The sequence below is a fragment of the Entelurus aequoreus genome, linkage group LG20 (genome assembly GCF_033978785.1).
Source record: "Entelurus aequoreus isolate RoL-2023_Sb linkage group LG20, RoL_Eaeq_v1.1, whole genome shotgun sequence".
Lineage (NCBI taxonomy): Eukaryota > Metazoa > Chordata > Actinopteri > Syngnathiformes > Syngnathidae > Entelurus > Entelurus aequoreus.
In genome coordinates, this window is record NC_084750.1 from 6,134,136 (window position 1) to 6,152,182 (window position 18,047).

Here is an 18,047-nt window from a genome sequence, read left to right on the forward strand (position 1 = left end):
AAAATGACTAATGATCTATTGCTAACGATGGATTCTGATGCTTCATCTATGTTGCTGCTTCTTGATCTTAGCGCCACTTTCGATACCGTCGATCATAATATTTTATTAGAGCGTATCAAAACGCGTATTGGGATGTCAGACTTAGCCTTGTCTTGGTTTAACTCTTATCTTACTGACATGATGCAGTGTGTCTCCCATAACAATGTGACCTCGGACTATGTTAAGGTAACGTGCGGAGTTCCCCAGGGTTCGGTTCTTGGCCCTGCACTCTTTAGTATTTACATGCTGCCGCTAGGTGACATCATACGCAAATACGGTGTTAGCTTTCACTGTTATGCTGATGACACCCAACTCTACATGCCCCTAAAGTTGACCAACACGCCGGATTGTAGTCAGCTGGAGGCGTGTCTTAATGAAATTAAACAATGGATGTCCTCTAACTTTTTGCAACTCAACGCTAAGAAAACGGAAATGCTGATTATCGGTCCTGCTCAACACCGACATCTATTTAATAATACCACCTTAACATTTGACAATTAAACAAGGCGACTTGGTAAAGAATCTATTATGTTAGATCCACTATGGACTGGACTCTCACAATATTATGTCAGACTCACTCGACATCCATTGCATCCGGTCTCCCCTAGAGGGGGGGGGGGGGGGGTCACACACATATGCGGTCCTCTCCAAGGTTTCTCATAGTCATTCACATTGACGTCCCACTGGGGTGAGTTTTCCTTGCCCGTATGTGGGCTCTGTACCGAGGATGTCGTTGTGGCTTGTACAGCCCTTTGAGACACTTGTGATTTAGGGCTATATAAATAAACATTGATTGATTGATTGATTGATTGATTGATTGATAATTAGTTCCAGGGGTATTTTACGCTGTGACTGTGTAGCATTCATCAGAGAGATAGTTAGCCCGGGGAATAAGGGTTCTTATCACAGTGATCTGTAATGCCTGCCAAAAGGTGAGGAGTTTGAACAGACCCTCCCACCCTGCCCGCTTCCTGACTCTGGACAGGTAAAAGTCCTGGACGGGGGGCGGACAGTTGACATTGATGATCTTTTCTGCAGTCCTGAACGTCCGTTGCAGCTTGCTTATATTGGAAGAGTTAGTGAGCTTTCATTCATTTTCACTGTACTTCAACTACTCTAACATATTACATTGTTAACAATAGATAGATATTTTCAATCAATCAATCAATGTTTATTTATATAGCCCTAAATCACAAGTGTCTCATAGGGCTGCACAAGCCACAACGACATCCTCGGTTCAGATCCCACATAAGGGCAAGGAAAAACTCACAACCCAGTGGGATGTCAATGAGAATGACAATGAGAAACCTTGGAGAGGACCGCAGATGTGGGTGACCCCCCCTCTAGGGGAGACCGGATGCAATGGACGTCGAGTGGGTCTAGCATAATATTGTGAAAGTCCAGTCCACAGTGGATCTAACATAATAGTGTGAGAGTCCAGTCCACAGTGGATCTAACATAATAGTGAGAGTCCAGTCCATAGTGGGGCCAGCAGGAGACCATCCCGAGCGGAGACGGGTCAACAGCGCAGAGATGTCCCCAACTGATGCACAGGCGAGCGGTCCACCCCGGGTCCCGACTCTGGACAGCCAGCACTTCATCCATGGCCACCGGACCTGTGCCCCCCCTTCCACAAGGGAGAGGGGGGCAGAGCAGAAAAGAAAAGAAACGGCAGATCAACTGGTCTAAAAAGGGGGTCTATTTAAAGAGTATACAAATGAGTTTTAAGATGGGACTTAAATGCTTATTTTTATTTTTATTTTTGTTATTTAAATAAATAAAAAAATCAAAGATTCGTTAACTTATTTTTTAAAAGATGATTATTGCCATTAATTATTTTGTCAACCACATAAAAAAACGATTACTGAAATTATTTGTTAACAGTGGAATTAATATAAATAAAAATATATTTTTTCAAATTTGTTTAATTATTTTAAAATTTAAAATTTAAAAATGTGTTATTTGAGCGTTAATTATTATTCACTGTACTTCAACCATGCTAATATATTGTACTGTCAACATTGTTAAGAATGGGTATTAAAATGTAATTTTAAAAAAAAGTTTATGTTGACTTATTTTTAAAAGGATGACTTTACCATTAATATTTTTGTCAACCACGTTCTAAAAAAAATTTACTTATTTTTAAAAAGATGATTATTGAAATTATGTGTTGATACAAAGAGTTACTGGTGCCTTCATGGTGTACTTTAACCACCCTAATATACTGTTTTATCAACATTGTTAACAAGGGATGGTATTTAATTTAAATAAAAAAATCAATTAAAAAAAAAAAGTTACCTTATTCTAAAAAAACTATGATATTGAAGTGGAAAGTATTTATTCATAGAAAGTTATTAAAGCCTTCATTAATTTTCACTGTACTTCAACCTCGCTAATTTACTGTTGTTAACATTGGGTATTTAATTTCCACAAAAAAAAATTTAAAAAATGTTGACTTATTTTTAAAACCATTAAATAAATGTTTGGCAATGTATGTTGAAAAACATGACAATAATGTCCAAGTCATTTAAAACCACTAAATAGGGAATCCCATTCAACAAATATAACAAAGCTGTTTCTACTACTTCATACTTTCACACATTTTCCCTCCACTTATCCTTACAATTTGTTGCAAAGTTAAGAAATTAGTGAATTGCTCCGGCAATCCATTATTATTGGGTTTTTTTGGGGGGTTTTATTATGTGTTGATACAAAGAGTTATTGGTGCCATCATTCATTTTCACTGTACTTCAACCACCCATAATATACTGTATTATCAATATTGTCAACAATGGATGGTATTTAATTTAAATTAAAAAAAATCAATAAAAAAAATATTTTAACTTGTTCTAAAAATGAATTGGAAATTATTTATTGATTGAAAGTTATTGGTGCCTTCATTCATTTTCACTATACTTCAACCTCACTAATTTACTGTTGTTATCATTGGGTATTTAATTTGAATTTAAAAAAATAAAAAATATACATATGTTGACTTATTTTTAAAACCATTTAGTAAATTTTGGGCAACGTATGTTGAAAAACATTATAATAATGTCCCAGTCATTTACCACAACTAAGGAGGGAATTCTATTCAACAAATACAACAAAGCTGTACTACTTCTCACTTTCACACATTTCCCCTCCACTTATCCTTACAATTTGTTGCAAAGTTAAGAAATGAGTGAATTGCTCCAGGGCAATCCATTATTTTTTTATTTTTTTATTTTTTATCATGTGTTGATACAAAGAGTTATTGGTGCCTTCATTCATTTTCACTGTACTTCAACCACCCTAATATACTGTATTATCAACATTGTCAACAATGGATGGTATTTAATTTAAATTAAAAAAAATTAAAAAAAAGAAAATTAAAATGAATTGGGAATTATTTATTGATTGAAAGTTATTGGTGCCTTCATTCATTTTCACTGTACTTCAACCTTGCTAATTTACTGTTGTAAACATTGGGTATTTAATTTGAATTAAAAAATATATATATATATATATATATAAATATATGTTGACTTATTTTTAAAACCATTTAGTAAATTTTGGGCAACGTATGTTGAAAAACATTATAATAATGTCCAAGTCATTTAAAACAACTAAATAGGGAATCCTATTCAACAAATATAACAAAGCTGTTTCTACTACTTCATACTTTCACACATTTTCCCTCCACTTATCCTTACAATTTGTTGCAAAGTTAAGAAATGAGTGAATTGCTCCGGCAATCCATTATTATTATTATTATTATTTTTAATTATGTGTTGATACAAAGAGTTATTGGTGCCTTCATTCATTGTCACTGTACTTCAACCACCCTAATATACTGTATTATCAACATTGTCAACAACAGATGGTATTCAATTTAAATTAAAAAAAACAATTAAAAAAATATTTTAACTTATTCTAAAAATGGGAAATTATTTATTGATTGAAAGTTATTCGAGCCTTCATTAATTTTCACTGTACTTCAACCACCCTAATATACTGCATTATCCACATTATTAACAATGGATGGTATTTGATTTAAATAAATAAAAAACAATTTTAAAAATATGTTAACTTATTCTAATAAAACAATGATTATGAAGTGGAAATTATTTATTGATAGAAGGTTAATTTCAACTTCGCTAATTTACTGTTGTTAACGTTGGGTATTTAATTACAATTAAAAATAAATAAATAAATAAAAATATGTTGACTTATTTTTAAAACCTTTAAGTATATTTTTGGCAACGTATGTTGAAAAACATTATGATAATGTCCAAGTCATTGTTCTCTGTACTACTTCATACTTTCACACATTTTTCCCCCACTTATCCTTAAAATTTGTTGCAAAGTTAAGAAATTAGTGAATTGCTCCAGTTAAATACGGCAATCCATTATTTTTGTTTTATTTTTATTTTTATTATGTGTTTATACAAAGAGTTATTGGTGCCTTCATTCATTTTCACTGTACTTTAACCACCCATATCAACATTGTCAACAATGGATGGTATTTAATTTAAATTAAAAAAAAAACAATTTAAAAAATATGTTAACTTATTTTAAAAAACAATGACTATGAAGTGGAAATTATTTATTGATAGAAAGTTATTAAAGCCTTCGTTCATTTCAACCTCGCTAATTTACTGTTGTTAACGTTGGGTATTTAATTAGAATTTAAAAAAATAAAAAAATAAAAAATATGTTGACTTATTTTTAAAACCTTTAAGTACATTTTTGGCAAGGTATGTTGAAAAACATTATAATAATGTCCAAGTCATTAAAAACAACTAATATGACAAAGCTGTTTTCTGTACTACTTCATACTTTCACACATTTTTTTCCCCCCACTTATCCTTAAAATTTGTTGCGAAGTTAAGAAATTAGTGAACCGCCTCAGTTAAATACGGCAATCCATTATTATTGTTATTATTTTTATTTATTTATTAGCCTTTGCCGGAAGTGGAAAAAGTCAAGCGCGACGCACTTTTCCCCTCGCCGGCTTCCGTCGAAGGCCAGATGCTTAAGCTAGCTTTTTGGCGCCTATGCTGGCTACTACGGATAAAGACGCCGACCGCGTGTTGCTGAGTCGCCGCCGTACGAGCTCACCGAGTGGTTTTTATCCAAGCTTTAAAGGTGAGTATTCACAGCCGAACCAAGCACACTCTTATTTACCGCCATGCGACACTTTTAAACTGCGCTTTCTTGGAAGCTAATGTACGACGGCGTGTAACCGCTCCAAGTTAGCCGTGTGTGTGTTTGTGTGTGCTCCTAACTTCACGGAGCTTGAGGATGTATGGCTTTTATTTAAGCTTTTTTTTTTTAAATAAATAAAAAAACACTATTTAACCACGTCGAGCCTTTTAGTATCTGCATTTAAAAAAAATAAAAAAATATCGGCTTTGGATCAGTGTTGTATTGAATGGGCCACCGAAACCCCAACAAACATGAAAATAAACAAAAATCCTCCAAGTTTGGGTCTTAAATAACCATGCAACATTGTAAATAACCTTCCATAAAGAACACCCAGCTAGTCCGACGTGGACGTGGTGTGTCCATTAGTTAGTTGTCTGTTTCACGGGACGAGCTGGTCTAGACTAACTGTCTTTCTGTTACATTCAGGTGTATTTTTTTTTAAGTGGAAAGTTGTCTAACAACTTGAACTATTTCATGTGTGTTGTCTCTTTTGAATAGAGCACAGCATGGGCAAGAAGCAGAATACCAAGAGTAGGAAGGATTCACAGGGGGGGCAGGGCGGACAAGAGGAACCTGAGGAATTTGTGGTGGAAAAAGTTCTGGACCAGCGTATTGCGAATGGCAAAGTGGAGTTCTTCCTCAAGTGGAAAGGATTTACAGAGTGAGTTGCCTCGGGACGGACGGCCCCCTGGTATGGGGTCGCGCCGTGTTGTTATCCCCCCTTTCTCGTTGCATGAAGACCCCACAGATTTGCATTCAATTAGTTGCTAATTAGGTTCACCCTCATGCGCAAGTGCGTCAAACGAACTGCTTTTTGAGTGAAATCCCCGCTTTTGCTCGCCCAGAGCCGACAACACCTGGGAGCCGGAGGACAACCTGGACTGCCCGGAGCTGATCAACGCATTTCTGGAGTCGCAGAAGAACATCACGGAGAACCCCGCCTCTCTGAAGAGAAAGGCGTCGACGGACGAGCCGGAAATGGACGCGAAAAAGAAAGCCGCGGTGAGTAGCGAGGGAGCAAATGTTTAGGAATCGTCCTTATTTTACCTAAGACAAACCAAAAATGGTTAAAAACACGGCGCTGTTGACATCACTCGAGCTATCAAGTATACAGCCTGGAGTCCCTTGTTGATGCAAAACCTGGCTCAATAGTCATCATGGTGTTCGGGTCTGTGGGACCCGTTTTCATTTTTTATTGAAAGAAAAATGATGCAATTAATTAATTTTTCAAACTGAGACTCTCTGACTTAGGCTCATTTTCTGTGAAGAACATACCATATTTTTCGGACTATACGTCGCAGTTTTTCGCGACTTATACTCAGCAGCGACTTATCAATCAATCAATGTTTATTTATATAGCCCTAAATCACAAGTGTCTCAAAGGGCTGTACAAGCCACAATGACATCCTCGGTACAGAGCCCACATACGGACTTATGTGTGAAATGATTAACACATTACTGTAAAATATCAAATAATATTATTTAACTCATTCACGTAAGACTAGACGTATAAAATTTCATCGGATTTAGCGATTAGGAGTGACAGATTGTTTGGTAAACGTATAGCATGTTCTATTTGTTATAGTTATTTGAATGACTCTTACCATAATATGTTACGTTAACATACCAGGCACGTTCTCAGTTGGTTATTTATGCGTCATATAACGTACACTTATTCAGCCTGTTGTTCACTATTCTTTATTTATTTTAAATTGCCTTTCAAATGTCTATTCTTGGTGTTGGGTTTTATCAAATAAATGTCCCCAAAAAATGCAACTAATGTTTTTATCCTTCTTTATTATGCATTTTTGGCCAGTGACTTAGTGGCGACTTATACTCCGAAAAATACGGTATATCCGAATACATATTTAATGACCACACACCATACACCGCCCCCTACACATTTCTATTACATATAAGATGGCTAATAGAAGTGTGGAAATTGATGTTCTGTGTACCACACACACACAGCAGGCCTAGACAGGAGGAGGACAGAGTGTAGGTATACAGAACATCAGAGGGTCAAATGTGCGAGAAAATGAGAGCAGACAGTGTTGACAAACAATGTTGCAACCTTGTGTGGGAACCGCGGGTGCAAAAACACAAACGAAGAATCCCTGTGGGATGCAGAAACTGGCAGAGAAATTTTCCGTGCAACGTTCATATTGTTGTTACTCAGCCAGCGTTTGTGGGTCTGATGGACCTGTTGCATTTTGTGGCTTTTAATGCCTCACAATCAAACACTTTTATGTTAAAATTCTGAACAGATGTTTATTGGGATAAGGTAAACATCTGTTCAGTATTTTAACATAAAAGTGTTTGATTGTGAGGCATTCTGAACAGATGTTTATTGGGATAAGGTAAACATCTGTTCAGTATTTTAACATAAAAGTGTTTGATTGTGAGGCATTAAAAGCCACAAAATGCAACGGGTCCATCAGACCCACAAACGCTGGCCGAGTAACAACAATATGAACGTTGCACAAGGTTTAATATTTATATATTATTTTCAGGGCTATAGAGCGCACTGGCATGTAAGCTGCACCTACTAAATTTAAAAAATATATATATTTTTTTCCCATGTATTAGCCGCACCGGACTAAAAGATGCAGATATATACGTTGCGAAATCTATGTATTGATGTTAAAAAACTACTTAGAGCCATGTCCAACTGTTTACTAACGTTTATTATTCATGTTTAAATAACTTTTACTGCAAATTAAAATCTCCAAATATCAGTTATTGGCCTCTCTGGCTACTATTAATCAGTATCTTGACTACTATTAATCGGTATCTTGACTACTAATAAGCGATATCTTGACTAGTAATAAGCGGTATCTTGACTAGTAATAAGCGGTATCTTGACTAGTTACAAGCGGTATCTTGACTACCAATAATTGTTATCTTGACTACTAATAAGTGGTATCTTGACTACCAATAGTCGTTATCTTGACTACCAATAGTCGTTATCTTGACTACCAACACTCGGTGTCTTGACTACCAACACTCGGTGTCTTGACTACCAACACTCGGTGTCTTGACTACCAACACTCGGTGTCTTGACCTCTAATAATCGGTATTAGCCCTGAAAAAGCCATATCAGTCGATCTATACTAAATGCTAGGGCTGCAGCTATCGATTCTTTTACTAATCAAAGTAATCTGTCGAGTAATCGGGTAAAACACTTTATAGCCTCAGTTTGTATTTTAAGGAAATATAAACAATTTTTCTGCTTGTCATAACTTTTATTCATTTTTATTGAATGCAAATCATCAACATTGAATTTGCACTTTTACCCTGTGTGCATGAAGAAAAAAAACCCTCTTTGGCGCCACACAAATAAGGCTTTTTTTCCAACCGATTAATCGTTGCAGTTGTACTACATTTCATCTTGAACTTGATCATATTGTATTTGTCATGTTTACAGTCTGACAAACCCAGAGGCTTCGCAAGGAACCTTGAGCCCGAGAGGATCATCGGCGCAACAGACAGCAGCGGGGAGTTAATGTTCTTGATGAAATGGTGAGTAATGCCAATCTTATCCCCAGGCTTTGTTTGTCTCTGTCGCTAAGCATCAAAAAGTTATGGAGGATTTTGATGAAACTCTCAGGAATTTCAAAAATGGGAACAAGTGGTTAGATTCTGGGGGTGATTCGAATAATTTCTACATGGTTACTTTTAAGGTGGTAACCTAAATCCAGTTTTACCGAGCACCGATTCATGCAAAATCCAACGGTGTCATCTTACGGTACCTCTGTCAGCTCTTTGCGCTTGGGCACTCCAGCAGCACTGAGAGCGGACACAGGCAAACTACTTCAAGGTAATGATGCAGTTTCTAATGCCAACAGAAATTGACTCAAAAAACGCTGCAACGTAAGTACAGGGTATCTGTGGGGTCTTAGTCTTAAATCCAACAATTTGAATTTAGGTTCTTGGAATGTCTAAAATCTCATTGATGATCTTAAGTACAATTTTGATAGGTTTTAAAAATCTACTTTTATTTAAAACATGCATAAACTTCAGTCTTGATTTTTGAGGATGCCAGAACGTAACTACAAAATGGAACTAAATTTGGCTACCTGTGCTGTCCTGGTGAGAATTTATCGCGCACCACTTGGTGTGCTGTGCGCGTGCGCAGCGGAGAGAACTAAATGAAAGCCCACAGCAAAGCGGAATGAATTGCATAGGGTGAACAAGTGCAAGTTCAACCATCTGTGGCTCCAGAACCATCAATTTCATGCATGCTTGAAGGCGGTGGATGAAAACGTACAAAGTCTTTAGGACCCGGATGTGGAGCCATCGAGGAGGGAAGCATTTGTAAACATGGCGGTGAAAGTGAATGGAATGATAATGTAAAAAATCTGGGATAAATCCGTGTCAAAAGCTGCTGAAACGCCACAAACACTTGCACAACTATACAAAGATCAACTTAACCCCCGCACAGGAGTGCATTGTGGGTAAAGTGGCACCATTTTCCAGGAGATCAATATGAGATGTTTACTAGTGAAATCATATTATTACATACAGTAAGCACACACTAATTTCTCTGTGCTAGTAGTGTACTCAGAACCATATTTAAAAAAAACGAATTCTCTTATTGTTTCTATTATTTATTCCAATTATTTCAGGGCAGTTTCTCATGCCGAATCATTTCTCCATGTTTATACAGCAAGTGACATTAAAAGCTATAAAGGTTGTCTGTGTAGTGTTTACACTCAGTTTATGGTGAGGTGAGGCAAGCAAGAATAAATAAAAACTAGTCCTTGTTTATTAGCAATATGTTTTCAAAAACAGGTTTGATTGATTGAGAAGTTTATTGACATCTTAAAGAATTGAATCCATGTAATGCTTTAAAAAGGCAAATGGATGGCACAAAAGGCTTGTTTCCATTGCGGTCTATTAAATAATCATCACATTTGATAGATTCAATAATAAGGTATATAACCTGTAACATGTATATAAAAAAAAGATAAATTATGTACATATACACAGTATACACTACCGTTCAAAAGTTTAAGGTTACCCAAACAATTTTGTGGAATAGCCTTCATTTCTAAGAACAAGAATACTGTCGAGTTTCAGATGAAAGTTCTCTTTTTCTGGCCATTTTGAGCGTTTAATTGACCCCGCAAATGTGATGCTCCAGAAACTCAATCTGCTCAAAGGAAGGTCAGTTTTGTAGCTTCTGTAACGAGCTAAACTGTTTTCAGATGTGTGAACATGATTGCACAAGGGTTTTCTAATCATCAATTAGCCTTCTGAGCCAATGAGCAAACACATTGTACCATTAGAACACTGGAGTGATAGTTGCTGGAAATGGGCCTCTATACACCTATGTAGATATTGCACCAAAAACCAGACATTTGCAGCTAGAATAGTCATTTACCACATTAGCAATGTATAGAGTGTATTTCTTTAAAGTTAAGACTAGTTTAAAGTTATCTTCATTGAAAAGTACAGTGCTTTTTCCTTCAAAAATAAGGACATTTCAATGTGACCCCAAACTTTTGAACGATAGTGTACATGTCGGGTGATTTGAAAAACAATATATACAAAAAAATGGGAGGGGGAAGGGGGGGAATATACAAGTTAAAAGTTAAAGTACCAATGATTGTCAGACACACACTAGGTGTGGCGAAATTATTCTCTGCATTTGACCCATCACCCTTGATCACCCCCTGGGATGTAAGGGGAGCAGTGAGCAGCCGGGAATCATTTTTGGTGATTTAACCCCCAATTCCAACCCTTGATGCTGAGTGCCAAGCAGGGAGGTAATGGCTCCCATTTTTTTAGTCTTTGGTAGGACTCGGCCGGGGTTTGAACTCACGTCCTACCGATCTATGTACATGAAGGTCAAATGTATTCATACGTAGCAGATACAAAATGATCTGCGCAAAGGTGACTGTTATGCACATTATTCCTATCCAAATTGTTTTTGAGGTTTGCATGCCATGGTGGCCTTCTTTCTTTTTAGACAATTAGTCTGCACTCTGGTTGTCACAACTTTGTGCAGAGATAGTCGTCACACTGTAGATGTTTTCATATGTTTGCTACATTCTGACAGCCGCAAGTGAAGCATTTAGCTTCCCGCTGCTCCCCTCACCTCCCAAGGGGTGAACAAGGGGATGCAGAGGACAAATTTCACCACACCTCCTCCTGTGTGTGTGTGTGTCATTAGTACTTTAACTTTAACTTTCAATGTAATATTGTGCTGACGTTGGGCTTGTTGTTCCATGAAAATACTTGATATGAAGCACACTGCATCTTTAGAAAGAAAACACTTGTATGGCAAATCTGAAAAATGGCTGCTGTGATGTTTGCTAATATTTTTTGAAGTAGTTTACAATAGTCCTCTGTAGAGTTGTCCCGATACCAAAATGTATTAAGATAGTTTTCTAAATAAAGGGGACCACTTAAATGGCATTATTGGCATGATTTTAACAAAAAAATCTTGCAGTACATTAAACATATGTTTCTTATTGCAATCGAAGAACAATTTTGTCCTTAAATAAAATAGTAACATACTAGACAACTGGTCTTTTATTAGTAAGTAAACAAAAAAAGGCTCCTAATTAAGTATGCAGTAACATATTGTGTCATTTATCTTCCTATTATTTTGTCAACATTATGAGGGACAAGCTGTAAAAATGAATTATAAATCTACTCGTTCATTTACTGTTAATATCTGCTTATTATCTGTTTCAACATGTTCTATCTACACTTCTGTTAAAATGTAATAATCACTAATTCTTCTGTTTGGATACTTTACATTAGTTTTGGATGATACTCATGTGTCCAGGGGTGTATTTCCTGAGTTTATAAACATACAAATAATTTTAGAAAAAAGATTTAGTGACGATAAAAAATATCGATGCAATCATAGTAGTATCGACTAGATACGCTCTTGTACTGGATATCACTCCATTAGATGTCAGGTGTAGATCCACGCATGGCGTTCGTTTACATTCAGGAACGGCGTCATTAGCGGTGACGCTGGTGAGCTACGGTGTGTAGTGAAGTATGTTTAGCTATTCCTCGTCCTGCAGTGATAATGATACTTGTAAGAAACATACTTTATTTGTCACCATGGAGACCAGGATTAGTGATTTAGAAGTACCGTATTTTCCGCACCATAAGGCGCCCCGTGTTATTAGCCGCACGTTTAATGAACGGAATATTTCAAAACTTTGTTTACCTATTAGCCGCCCCGTGCTATTAGCCGCACCTACGCTACGCTAAAGGGAATGTCAACAAAACAGTCAGATAGGTCAGTCAAACTTTAATAATATATTACAAACCAGCGTTCTAACAACTCTGTTCACTCCCAAAATGTAATGTACAAATGTGCAATCACTAAAATAGTAACACTCAAAATAGTGCAGAGCAATAGCAACATCAATAACTCAACGTTGCTCATACGTTAGTGTCACACGACACACAAAACAAACATTTAAAGCTCACTTTCTGAAGTTATTACTCATCCACAAATCCCTCGAATTATTCTTCTTCGGTGTGCTTCACTTGTTTTTTGACACCATCGATGATGTGGACGCGCATGCAGTCGTAGATCAACAGGAACGGCGCTGCGTGAAAAAAGTCACCCGGTGTCTTCGCGTAAACGTCTATCAACCACTCGCTCATCTTTTCTTCATCCATCCATCCCTTTGAGGTAGCTTTTATGATGACGCCGGCTGGAAAGTTCTCTTTTGGCAAGGTCTTCCTTTTGAATATCACCGTGGGTGGAAGTTTCTGGCCGTTAGCATGGCAAGCTAGAACCACAGTAGGACGACTTCTCATTCCCTGTGGTGCGAATATTCACCGTACGTGTTCCCGTTGTATCCACAGTGCGGTTCACATGAATATCAAAAGTCAGTGGAACCTTGTACGCGTGTCTCTTAGTAGGAGACATTTTGTTGTCTTTACAGAAATACACAAATGAAATGAAACGTAATATCCGCGCGCTTCTTCTTCTACGGGGGCGGGTGCTCACCTTGGCGGTTGCTTACCGTAGAAGAAGAAGCGCTTCCTCTTTTACGGGGAAAAAAGATGGCGGCTGTTTACCGTAGTTGCGAGACCTAAACTTTATGAAAATAAATATGAATATTAATCCATATATAAGGCGCACCGGGTTATTAGCCGCACTGTCTGCTTATGGTGCGGAAAATACGGTAGCTAAAACATTGCAGATGGATGTTAGCAGTTAGCTAGCTAGCCATGGCTTAAGGCACCTCTTCCTGAGGGCGTTTCAGTGTTATAACTTCACCTTAATCTTTAGTTTTTAAGCCAAAACGCGTCCATTCTCCCTTTTATGTCTACACACTGTCTGTAAGTACTCTGTGCGTGTGTGCTGCCGAACATGCTCCTTTGCTCGTAAAACCAGCAATGTCATGACGTGATGACGCGCAGTCATGCCCATTTTAAAAGTACCAGTTCCTCATATATATATTTTTTAAACAGTATAGTACAGTTTTTGATTCATTAGTACCGCAATACTATACTAGTACCGGTATACTGTACAACCCTAGTCTTCTTGTGTATTCAGTTAGTTTGACCATTTTTTTTTCCAATGTGAAAGAGCATGAGAGATGTAAATGAATTCACATACTTACAATTCATTCTGGCCCTCTGACTTTCCTTTGTACTTTTTAGTCCGTATGGATGTGAAATGGTGTTAAATCACATTCAATCTGGTCTTAAAAAAAGTCTTCGACTTACATTTGACTTGTTGAAACCTGCAGAGTTCTGTTTTTCGGCGTCCATTTCCTGTTGTATGGTAGTCATCCTCACAAGGCTCCCTGGCTTCCTGCAGTCGGTTCCTTTTTAATTCAACGTTACATACGCTTTCAATAAGAATGTGTTTTCTGACACGTTTTGCCGCCGCAGGAAAGACTCGGACGAAGCGGACCTGGTCCCGGCCCGCGAGGCCAACACCAAGTGCCCTCAGGTGGTCATCTCCTTCTACGAGGAGAGACTAACGTGGCACTCCTGCCCAGAGGACGAGGCCCAGTAGTGGCTCCTTCTGGACCTCCTCCAATCCCCCTGGGCTCCCCATTCCTCAGGACTGACTCTCCTTTGTTGGCCTGGCCGTATACTTTTTAGCTGTCCTAGTTTTTGTTTGACCTTTTTGCAGGATTTGTACCGTTTGCCAAGCACGCCGACATCGGAGAGCACCCATGTTGCGCACAATAAATACCAGTCTTCAGTCTGAAGGACGCCCCTCCTCGTGGAACAATCAGTCATGGTGACGCGCATTTTCTCGTTAACCTCGCCATGTCATTCAAAAGGAAATGTTTTGTTTGTGTCCCACTGTTTTTGTTTCTATAATATTTTGTGTAAATGTTGCTTCATTTCAAATAAAGTTTTTTGACCAAATAATCAAGGCGGCATCTCCATGTGCTCTTACTGTGAAGGTTCAAAGTTCCTCTAACTGCAATTGGAAACCGGATTATATATATATATATATATATATATATATATATATATATATATATATATATATATATATATATATATATGTATATATATATGTATATGTATGTATTTTTATTTTTTTACTAAATTAATGTAAAAATAAGAATTTTACGTTCAGTAAATATATATATTTATATATATATATATATATTTTGTTTTAGTAAATTAATGTAAAAATAAGAATTTTACTCAAGACAAAAAACTAGTAACTGCTGGTCCTGAGTAAAATTCTTTTTACATTAATTTAGTAAAAAAAATATTTCCATCCATCCATTTTCTATCACTTATCCCTTTTGGGGTCATGGGGGGTGCTGGAGCCTATCTCAGCTGCAATTAGTTAAATTAATGAATTTAGTTTAAAAAAATATATATATATATGTTTTTTTGTTTTTTTTTAACTAAATTAATGTAAAAATAAGAATTTTACTTGACCAGTTACTAGTTTTTTGTCTTGGGGAAGTGAGTGTATGCCACACTCACTACCTGAGTAGTATCCATATATATATATGTATGAGCATATATATATATATATATATATATATGTATGCCACACTCACTACCTGAGTAGTATACATATATATATATATATATATGTATGTACTAAATTAATGTAAAAATAAGAATTTTATATTTTTACATTAATTTAGTAAAAATATATACAGTATATATATATATTATTTTCAGGACCAGCAGTTACGTTTTTTGTCTTGGGGAAGTGAGTGTATGCCACACTCACTACCTGAGTAGTATACATATATATATATATATATGTGTTCCCTGCATTATTATTCATATATTCTTACCTGAGTAGTATACATATATATATATATATATATATATATATATATATATGTATACTACTCAGGTAGTGAGTGTGGCATACACTCACTTCCCCAAGACAAAAAACGTAACTGCTGGTCCTGAAAATAATATATATATATACTGTATATATTTTTACTAAATTAATGTAAAAATATAAAATTCTTATTTTTACATTAATTTAGTAAAAAATATATATATACATGTATTTTTTTTTAACTAAATTAATGTAAAAATAAGAATTTTACTCAGGACCAGCAGTTAAAGCAACCTAAATTTCGTTGGACCTGTACCTGTACATGCACAATGACAAATAAAGATCATTCATTCATTCATTCATTCATTACTAGTTTTTTGTCTTGGGGAAGTGAGTGTATGCCACACTCACTACCTGTTTTGACACTGCACCGATACAGTTAGTTTCACTTACATTTGACCTATTAAAATGGATAGTTAGCTTTTTTTTTTACGAAAGGAATGTGTAGCATAATAGTAAACAGAAAAAAACAATGTTTGGTGTTGTAAAATCAAAATAATCCCACACCTCGGAATTTTTGCATGAGACAAAATCCGAGGTGTTTACTAATAAACAGTTTGGGGTATTGGTCACGTGATATTTTCTTAAAGGGACACAGTATCACTGTTTTGTAAGGCATCGATGCGTCAATATCGTTTGACCACAATCAAAAGTTTGTTCAATATTGTTGGGCGTATCGCTCTAAATATCGATACCAAGGTGGGTGTTTGTATAGCATGGATGCTTTCATGCATTTTCTCCTCCGCGCAAACACATTTTTCTTTCCGACTTAAATATTTGTGTGTAAGTGATCGTCATAAGGGGTTTATTTTAATGCATTGTCTTGTATGATTGCATTAACTTACATTTTGATTTGATTAAAATATTTTCCTTGCGTTATCGTCATAATCAACAAACTGGAGGCCAACTCAAAAAGTGTTCAAGGATTATGACATTTCAAGTCAGCGTATCAGTATCAACGATACCATCACTGTATTTACTTGGTACGGTATCAGTTCGATACAGTAAAATTAGCAATTTTTCCATGTTGCATACAAGTTTGCACAAATCCTTTTTTTTTTTTTCCTGGTTTGAGTCAATGTCCTCACTTAGTCTCACAAAAGAAAGGAGAGATGCTGCAAATCATAATTCAATCGTTCATTTTTGACACTTTTAACGATTACAGAAGCGCTATGTTATCGTTATTGAGAGTGGTTTGCGTTCGTGTGCATCAAATCCCAGAGAAGTGTTCCCTGCATTATTATTCATTTATTCTTTTATTGAGCTAAATTAAAAAACAGTGTCATATTGAATATTTTCCCCAAAATAGCTCCACGTGACAGTTAACAGTTAAATGAGAGAAAAGCCGCCTAACTCCTCCCACAAGCTGGACTCTACTGTATGCAAATGTAGAGATCTGGTGCTTGCATGTTAGTGTTTATTGTATTTACTGTGACCTCCTGCTAGGACACATTTTATAGCACCGGCTGGTAAGTGTTTATTTTCCCTTTACTGCAGAAGTGACAATCCTTTATTAATGTTTTGTGTAATATTTGGTAACTTGTAGGTGAGCTAAATGTAGGATGCTCACTGTCAATGATTTAATCATCTTAATCAAAAAGGGTTATTTCATGTCAAAGGAGTGCAAATCCTATATATTTATCTCATGACATTATTTATATTCATGTGACCTGGAAGTGCGACAGAAAATAAGATAATTTTTTTTAATCAGTGTTTATTTACTTGTGAAGAATCACAAGACAAATGAGTGACCCTTTGGGGGCCGCAAATAACACATGCATTTTTTTTGGTATTCAACTTGTTCCATTCCTTAGTAATAAAAATAACTTGGATGCTGTGACAGAAAATGTTTTTAAAAAATTCTTAATTCAATTGGAACAAACTGAATATATTTTTTTCCTATTTTATCTATTATTTATTCTAATAAAACAACCCGCCTTACAGGTTACAGCTGTACTTGCTTGTATATTAAGGTACCATTTTTTACAGTTGAATGAATATTGAACATGAACTTTGCATGCTTTATATCGATGGTTCTCCAACTTTTTTCTCCAAGTGCCTCCCTCAGAAAACACTAGACCACAATGAGCAACATTAAACTACAGAAGCGTAGTGAGCGTAAGTAATCATTAAAAACAAAGCAGAGGGTTTTATTTAACGAGTATATCTACAAAACCCAAAACCAGTAAAGTTGGCACGTTGTGTGAATCGTAAATAAAAACACAATACAATGATTTGCAAATCCTTCTCAACCTACATTCAATTGAATAGACTGCAAATACAATATATTTAATGTTGGAACTGGTAAACTTTGTTATTTTTTTGCAAATATTAACTAATTTGGAATTGGATGCCTGCAACATGTTTCAAAAAAGCTGGCACAAGTGGCAAAAAAGACTGATAAAGTTGAGGAATGCTCATCAAACACTTATTTGGAACATCCCACAGGTGAACAGGCTAATTGGGAACAGGTGGGTGCCATGATTGGGTA

General features: G+C 36.1%; 1 protein-coding gene across 1 annotated transcript; it reads left to right on the forward strand.

Annotated features, from left to right (window-relative positions):
* Window positions 1-5,012: 5,012 nt before the first annotated feature.
* Window positions 5,013-14,602, forward strand: cbx3a (chromobox homolog 3a (HP1 gamma homolog, Drosophila)). Its single transcript, XM_062029293.1, has 5 exons — window positions 5,013-5,169; window positions 5,728-5,890; window positions 6,075-6,231; window positions 8,657-8,751; window positions 14,113-14,602. The coding sequence occupies exons 1-5, from the start codon at window positions 5,079-5,081 to the stop codon at window positions 14,237-14,239; spliced, it is 633 nt and encodes a 210-aa protein (XP_061885277.1). The 5' UTR covers window positions 5,013-5,078; the 3' UTR covers window positions 14,240-14,602.
* The last annotated feature ends 3,445 nt before the right edge of the window (window positions 14,603-18,047 follow it).